The 8,511-nt window shown below is 47.7% G+C and overlaps 1 protein-coding gene and 1 pseudogene across 2 annotated transcripts in view; one reads left to right on the top strand and one right to left on the bottom strand.

Annotated features, from left to right (window-relative positions):
• RNASEH2A (ribonuclease H2 subunit A) overlaps positions 1–2,849 on the top strand; it is a 6,574-nt gene extending 3,725 nt beyond the window's left edge. The window contains exons 5-8 of one of the 2 annotated variants that reach the window (XM_003797917.2): positions 1,242–1,379; positions 1,494–1,581; positions 2,425–2,548; positions 2,658–2,849. In XM_003797917.2, the coding sequence (XP_003797965.1) occupies positions 1,242–1,379; positions 1,494–1,581; positions 2,425–2,548; positions 2,658–2,796 (489 nt within the window). In that variant the 3' untranslated portion in view covers positions 2,797–2,849. The remainder of the gene's footprint in view (positions 1–1,241; positions 1,380–1,493; positions 1,582–2,424; positions 2,549–2,657) is intronic. The other variant, XM_012810179.2, reaches the window with a different exon arrangement.
• A 5,332-nt stretch (positions 2,850–8,181) lies between these two features.
• On the bottom strand, positions 8,182–8,294 carry LOC111727858 (annotated as a pseudogene).
• Between the last annotated feature and the right edge of the window lie 217 nt (positions 8,295–8,511).

Raw genomic sequence — 8,511 nt, 5'->3', positions numbered from 1 at the left:
GAGATAGAGTCTCACTTTGTCACCCTCAGTAGAGTCCATCATAGCTCACAGTAACTTCAAACTCTTGACTCATGTGATTCTCTTGCCTCAGCCTACCAAGTAGCGGGGACTAGAGGTGCCCATCACAATACTCAGCTAGCACCATTCAAAATTAGTAGTGTGGCTCATCCCTGTAATCCCAGCACTTTGGGAGTCTGAGGCAGGAGGATTGCTTGAGGCCAGAAGTTCAAGACCAACCTGGACAACATAGTGAGACCACTTTGCTAAAAAATTAAGAAAAAACAAAAACAGGTGTGGTAGTGCAGCCTTGTGTCCCAGCTATTCTGGAGGCTGAGGCAGGGGCATGGTTTAAACCTAGGAAGTTCAAGGTTGCAGTGAGCTGTGATCATGCCACTATACTCCAGGGCAACAAAGCAAGACCCTAATCTCTTTTTCTTTTTTTTTTTTATTGTTTGAGACAGAGTTTCACTATGTTGCCCTAGGTAGAGGGCTGTGGCATCACAGTTCATAGCAACCTCAAACTCTTGGGCTTAAGCAATTCTTTTGCCTCAGCCTCCCAGTAGCTGGGACTATAGGCGCCTGCCACAATGCACGGCTATTTTTTGTTGTGGTTGTCATTGTTTGGCTGGCCTGGGCTGGGTTCCTGTGAGGAACCCACCAGCCTCAGTGTAGGTGGCTGGTGCCATAACCACTCTGCTATGGGCGCCAAGCCAAGACTCTGTCTCTTTTTAAAATATTAATTAAATGAAATAAAATCAAAATCTTTCCTGACTCTCCCCTATTCTTTCTCATCCTTTTTCTTGCCTATGCCCTCTCCAAGGTTTCTACTCCACAAAGGCAGGCATTTTTGTCTAGTGTGTTTGCTGCCTTGTCTTCAGCACCTAGAAAGTCATCTGGGGCAGCACCTGTGGCTCAAAAGAGTCAGGCGCCAGCCACATATGCTGGAGGTGGCAGGTTCAAACCCAGCCCCAGCCAAAAACTGAAAAAAAAAAAAAAAGAAAGTCATCTGGTATGCCATAGATGCTCATAGATGAACCTGTCTTAGAATGGATGCAGCACAACCAGAGAAAGCCTGTGTGGGAGGTGACATTTGAGCTGAGACCCTTGATAGAAAGACCCAGTGTGGCATAAGCTGTGAGAAGAACATTCCATCCAGCAAGTACCAAGGCTGTGAGACTGGATCATTGGCACATTTGTTTTTCTAGATGTTTATTGAAGGAATGTGTTTGTTGCCATGGCAGGTGTTTGTAGATACAGTGGGGATGCCAGAAACATACCAGAAGCGGCTGCAGCAGTGCTTTCCTGGGATCAAGGTGACAGTAAAGGCCAAAGCAGATTCCTTGTACTCCGTGGTTAGTGCTGCCAGTATCTGTGCAAAGGTCAGCCCCCTTCTCCCCGTCCTCACCATGGGCATCTCTCAGTATCCCCCTGTGCAGGGGACAGACATCACTGCCATGGGGGGGAGAGACTGCAAGTGTTTATGCTGTCCACAGGTGGCTCGTGACCAGGCTGTGAGGAACTGGCGGTTTGTAGAAAGACTGCAGGACTTTGATGCGGATTATGGCTCAGGCTATCCCAATGGTGAGCAGCTGGCAGTCGGCCTGCCTCTGGAGCTGCCCTGAGGCAGAGACTGTGGTAATAACATTGACATCAGGAACGAGCTTTTTCTGAGATTTCCTAACTTGTTGTGGTCAAAGTGAGGGAGGGACTGAAGTCTAAGGTGGGCATTTGTCCATTTGTTAAGGGGAAAGGAACAGGAATGAGGGCACTTATACATGTCTAGTTATCTTACCTTGAATTCATTGTATTTGCCTCAACATGAGGCTCAGTCTCCTTGGCTATAAAGTAGGAATAATTGTGCAGCCCCCAAACCACCATGTGCGCACACGTGCACACACACAGGCAGATTTCAAGATTTAATGGAACCCCCTCATCCTTCTGAAGAATAGGGAGAGTCTGGCGATTGGGCGGGGCCACATAGCAAGTCTGCAAACTCATGTGAGACCAAAGTAGGGAAAACAGGCCCAGGCCAAAGGTAGTTTTGGCATCATCCCTGCCTAGTACATGCCAAGCAGAGCTGAACCCTGGGGATACAGCAGGGAGCAAGATAAAGACTTCCTTGTCCCCAGAGAGCTCCTGACTGTGGAGAGGATGGGCATTAACTTGATGCCAGCAAATGTTGGTTTAATGACTGTCACTAAATAGAAGTCAGGAAGATGTCTCAGAGGCATTTTCCTTAAACTGCACCTTGAGCAACTCCTGACCAGGTGAAGAGTAGGAGGGATCTATCTGTGCAAAGGTCCTGGGCCAGGAAGTTGCCTCCAGTAGTCAGGAGAAACCCTTAGGCAAGTGTGGCCCAGAGCTTGGACATTATGGGGCCCAGCCCCAGCTCAGGGGCTGTCATGTTTGCCCATCCCACCCCAGATCCTAAGACAAAAGCATGGTTGAAGAAACATGTGGAACCTGTCTTCGGTTTTCCCCAGTTTGTCCGGTTCAGTTGGCGCACAGCTATGGCCATCCTGGAGAAGGAGGCAGAAGATGTTGTGTGGTAGGTGTCCCAAGGGTGCAGTGGGCAGGGACAGTGGCCACAGCTCAGCCCTGTCTGGCAGGGCCACTCCCCTTCAAAGTGATTATTGTCCACTAACTCTTTCCCACAGGGAGGACTTAACAGTCGGGGACCAGGAGAGTGCTGGGAGGATCACCTCCTACTTCCTTAATGAAGGCCCTCGAACCCACCTCCGTGTCCCCCACCGGTACTTCGTTGAGCGTGGCCTAGAGTCAGCCACCACCCTCTAGGAGCCAGCCTGTACTCCCTCTAGCTGCCTTCCAGAAGGTGATTAAAAGTGTTTAAGGAAGAGTGTAGGTTGTACTTGGGTGCAGGGACGGGGTGGGGGCATGCTGTGCAGCTGGACCCAGTTATTGCCTTTTGGAATTTATTTATTTATTTATTTATTTATTTATTAGAGATGGAGTCTCACTTTGTCGCCCTCGGTAGGGTGCTGTGACATCACAGCTCACAGCAACCTCCAGCTCTTGGGCTTAAGCAATTCTCATGCCTCAGCCTCCCGGGTGGCTGGGACTACAGGTGCCTGCCACAACACCCAGCTGTTTTTTTGTTGCAGTTTGGCTGGGGCCAGGTTTGAACCCACTACCCTCAGTATATGGGGCTGGCACCCTACTCACTGAGCCATAGGTGCCGCCCACCTTTTGGAATTTAAACAGAGAGGGCATTAGTTGAATGATTTTGATTTGGTTTGATTTTTGAAATACATGCCATAATTTATATGACACAATATTAGAGAGGCAGAAGCAAGAGGATCACTTGAGGCTCAGTGCTCATAGCTCAGTGGTCAGGGCACTGGCCACATGCACCTGGGCTGCTGGGTTGGAATGCAGCCCGGACCAGCTAAAACAACAATGGCAACAACAAAAAAATAGCCAGGTGTTGTGGCTGGCGCTTATAGTCCCAGCTACTTGGGAGGCTGAGGCAAGAGAATCGCTTAAGCCCAAGAGTTTGAGGTTGCTGTGAGCTGTGATGCCATCATACTCTACCCAGGGGGACATAGTAACACTGTCTCAAAAAAAAAAAAAAATGATCACTTGAGGCCAGGAGCTTAAGACAAGCTAGGCAATATAGTGAGACCCCCATCTTCTTTTTTTTTTTTTTTTTTTTTTTTTTTTTGAGACGGAGCCTCAAGCTATCCCCCTGGGTAGAGTGCCATGGCATCACGCTCACAGCAACCTCCAACTCCTGGGCTCAAGCGAGTCTCCTGCCTCAGCCTCCCAAGTAGCTGGGACTACAGACGCCCGCCACAACGCCTGGCCATTTTTTGGTTGCAGCCATCATTGTTGTTTGGCGGGCCCGGGCTGGGGATTCGAACCTGCCACCTTAGGTGTATGTGGCTGGCGCCTTAGCCGCTTGAGCCACAGGCGCCGAGCCGAGACCCCCATCTTCTACAAAAAAATTTTAAATTTTAGCCAGGCATAGTGGTGTATGTGTGTAGTCCCAGCTACTCAGGAGGCTGAGGTTGGGGGAATAGCTTGAGCCCAGGAGTTCATGGCTGCATTGAGCTATGATTGTGCCACTGCACTCCAGTGTGGGTGACAGAACCTGTTTGTTAAAGAATAAAAACTGAGGGCAGCACCTGTGGCTCAATAGGTGGGGTTTCAGCCCCATATACCAAGGGTGGCTGGTTAAAACCCAGCCCCAGCCAAACTGCAACAGAAAACTAGCTGGGCGTTCTGGTGGGCGCCTGTGGTCCCAGCTACTCAGGAGGTTGAGGCAGGAGAATCGCCTAGGTCCAGGAGTTGGAGGTTGCCGTGAGCTGTGTGATGCCACAGCCCTCTACCAAGGGCAATAAAGTGAAACTCTTTCTCTACAAAAAAAAAAAAAAAAAAAAAAACTGGAAAAGCACCCTAAGGAGCTTCCCTTTCATGCTGCCCCGACCCCCTAGCTCACTGGTGGGCTCAACCTGCGTCTTCTGAGTCATTCTGGAGATAACTTGGTTTGTTATAATCATAGATGCATAGATACATACACTCATTCTCAAAGTTTTTTGTTTTTGTAGTGGAAGCAAAGTATACCTTAGATAATGCATCTAACTCTTTTTACCAAATATACCTTGGGGATAATTCCAAGGTATAATGGGCTAAAGATTTGCCTCATTACCTTTACTCTTGCAGAGTCCTTCATTGCTTGACTGTCCTGTAGTTTATTTTATGCCTTCTGTTAGATGTTAAATAAACTACAGGTTGTCACCAAGTTTCTTATTAAAAAAGATAAGGCAAGGCATGACTGGGGTATTTCATTGTTTCTTTTTTTAAATGGGAGGGAAGGGTTTTTTGGGTTGTTTTTCTTTTTAGAGACAGAGTCTCACTTTATTGCCCTTAGTAGAGTGCTGTAGAGTCACAGCTCACAGCAACCTTCAACTCCTGGGCTTAGGCGATTCTCCTGCCTCAGCCTCCCGAGTAGCTGGGACTACAGGCGTCCACCACAAGGCCCGGCTATTTTTTGTTGCAGTCTGGCCAGCCGGGTTTGAACCCGCCACCCTAGGTATATGGGACAAATGTCCTACTCACTGAACCAGGCACCGCTCTATTTCATTGTTTCTTGTGGACAGATTTGGAGACTAAATTCATAGAAATAGACCTGTTGGGTCACAAGATCTGTGTGTTTATAATTTGGAAACGTATTGCCAAATTCTACACAGTGGCTTGTAGCACATGGCTTCCTATCAGCAACATAGGTGAGCACTTGTTTCCCCTGTGGCCTTGCCAGCAGCAGGAAAGTGTTTTGTTTTGTTTTGTTTTGTTTTTATTTAGAGACAGAGTCTCACTTTGTTGCCCTTGGTAGAGTGCTGTGCATCGAAGCTCACAGCAATCTCCAGTTCTCGGGCTTAGGTGATTTTCTTGCTTCAGCCTCCTGAGTAGCTGGGACCACAGGCGCCCATTACAACATCCAGCTATTTTTTGGTTGTAGCCATCATTGTTGTTTGACAGGCCCGGGCTAGATTTGAACCCGCCACCTTAGGTGTATGTGGCTGGCACCTTAGCCACTTGAGCCACAGGCACCAAGCCTTTTTTTTTTTTTTTTTTGAGACAGAGCCTTAAGCTGTCGCCCTGGGTAGAGGCTGTGGCATCAGAGCTCACAGCAACCTTCAACTCCTGGGCTTAAGCTATTCTCTTGCCTCGGCCTCCCAAGTAGCTGGGACTACAGGCGCCCGCCACAATGCTTGGCTATTTTTTGGTTGTAGATGCTTGTCATTGTTGTTTAGCAGGCCCAAGCTGGATTTGAACCCACCAGCTCTGGTATATGTGGCTGGCGCCTTAGACGCTTGAGCTACAGGCACTGAACCAACACCCGGTAATTTTGTTGCAGTTGCCACTGCTGTTTTAGTTGGCTGGGGCTGGTTTTAACTCCACCACCCTCAGTATATGGGGCTGGCGCCCTACCCACTGAGCCACAGGTGCTGCCCAGCAGGAAAGATTTATCTCACTCTATGAGAAGTTTGGATGTGTCATAGTTGGACACCAAAGAAGCCATGTTATATCCATCTTCTATTTTGCCAATTTTAGTGGTTTTGTCTGTCATCCCACTGTGGTTCCCACAGTTCGAGGTATCACATCCCAACCTCCAAAGACCTCGCCAGTAACAACCTCTGCTGCTTTTTAGCTAGAAGCAAGACATGCCCATGCCCAAGCCCAAAGTAAGAGGGATAGAATTGTGGAGTGAAGACCCAAGAATTGGTTCCTGGAGGTAGAGAGAGACAAGCTTCCCCCAACCCTTTACCCTACCTTGAGTGGACTAGAGAAGTTTTAATGGAAAAGAAGAAAGGGGATGGCTCTTAATTCAACACTTTTTCTTTTTTTCTTGAAGTGACAGTCTTGGCTTGGCACTTACAGCTCAAGCGGCTAAGGCCCCAGCCACATACACCAGAGCTAGCGGGTTCAAATCCAGCCTGGGCCTGCTAAACAATGACAACTACAACCAAAAAATAGCCAGGCATTATGGTAGGTGCCTGTGGTCCCAGTTACTCAGGAGGCTGAGGCAAGAGAATTGCTTAAGCCCAGGAGTTGGAGGTTGCTGTGAGCTGTGTCGCCATGATACTCTACCCAGGGTAATGGCTTGAGGCTCTGTCTCAAAAAAAAAAAAAAAAAAAGACAGGGTCCATGCTGGCTTCAAATTCCTGGCCTCAAGTGCAAGTGATCCCCCTGCCTCAGCCTCCCAAGTGCTGGGATTACAGGCGTGTGAGCGTCCATGCTCAACCTCTCAGGTTTGCTTTTATCAGCCTCAGAATTATTAGAATTACAATTAATCTGAAAATTTTAGGTCCTAATGACTACTGATGGATTTCAGCTTAGCAAGAAAAGAACACGTTGCCCATCTTTCCTAATAGCTGGCAACAAACAGAAACTAACAGTCTAAAGCTCTAACTCAAGAAATGTTAAAAAGCTTTTCTTTTCTTTTTTTTTCAGTTTTTTGGCCAGGCCCAGGTTTGAACCTGCCACCTCTGGTATATGGGGCCAGCGCCCTACTCCTTGAGCCACAGGTGCCACCCCGTTAAAAAGCTTTTGGGTGGTGCCTGTGGCTTAAGGAGTAGGGCACTGGCCCCACATACTGGAGGTGGTGGATTCAAACCTGGCCCAAGCAAAAAACGGCAAAAAAAAAAAAAAGCTTTTCAATCCATGGGTACTGAAAGTGCCCTTACTTTCATCACCTAAGCCCAGGAGTTGGAGGTTGCTGTGAGCTGTGACTTGACAGCACTCTACTAAGGACACTCTACTAAGCACTCTCCTCCCAGACTAGGAGTATTGAGCTTACCAAGAATTAGAAATGTGGAATCTGGGGTTCTGCCCAAAAGCCTCCTGAAGATCCACAGCATCATGTTTAAAACTTGCTTGTTAGCCAAGTATGGTGGCTCGTGCCCATAGTCCCAGCTACTCAGGAAACTGAGGCAGAGGATCACTTGAGGCCAGGAGCCTCTCTGATTCATCCCCTGCTACCTATCTTCTGGTTCCTGAAGCACTTCACCTGTTATCTTGCTTTCTGAGTTCTCTCTCCGAGAGGTAGGCAAGAATGTCAGTTTGATGGACATTCCTCTGCTTAAACCCCTCCATAGCTCTCACACTCATCATCTCCAGGTTCAAGGGGCCTTCGCCCGGTGTTCAAAGGCTTCTGTGCTCAGACTCCATTTCCAAAGCTCTGCTCTAGGCTTGCTGGGCAGCTTGGAGTTCTCAGAACACAAAATCTCTCCTTCAGCATGACTTTGTCATCTGCCTAGAGATCCTTCAACTACTTGCCTCTGTTTTTCCTTGACTGCTTCTCCCTGTCACAATGACACAGTTTATAACATCAAGAATAAGATATATAGGGTCATCCGCAAAAAACAATACTACATGTTATCTATATGTTTTGAGTGTTAATTATGTGCCACACTTTGAAAGCATTTTATTTGACATCCCCCCATGAGGAGGCGGTGTCTATGATCCTTCCCCTTGACTATGAGCTGGCTTTAGCAATTTAACTATAGTGAATAGAAAGATGTGACACTACTGTGGTTTCTGAGGTTAAATCATCAAAAGTGAGAGAACTTCCACTAGGCTTGCTCTCTTAGGACACTCTTTAGTACCCAGCTGGCATAACTGTTAGGAAGTCCAAGCCACAAGGACAGGCCTTATTTATTTAATGTGGAATGCTTCATGAATTTGCATGCCATCCTTGCGCAGAAACCATGCTAATCTTCTCTGTATCCTTTCAATTTTAGTATATTTGATCATTTAGCTATTCTGATCAATAGCCTTAAGTGAAGTTCAAGGTAATAAATAACAACTAGCACTGGCCAGGCATTGTGGCTTGTGGCTGTAATCTTAGTACTCTGGGAGGCCAAGACAGGAAGATTGCTTGATCTCAGGAGTTCAAGACCAGCCCGAGCAAGAGTGAGACCCTGTCTCTATAAAAATAGAGCAATTAGGCTCGGCGCCTATAGCTCAACCGGCTAAGGCGCCAGCCAC

The sequence above is a fragment of the Otolemur garnettii genome, unplaced genomic scaffold (assembly GCF_000181295.1).
Source record: "Otolemur garnettii isolate 467f Iridium unplaced genomic scaffold, OtoGar3 scaffold00127, whole genome shotgun sequence".
NCBI classification, from domain to species: Eukaryota; Metazoa; Chordata; class Mammalia; order Primates; family Galagidae; genus Otolemur; species Otolemur garnettii.
The sequence above is the reverse complement of the archived record's forward strand: the minus strand, read 5'-3'. Positions and strand labels throughout refer to the sequence as shown.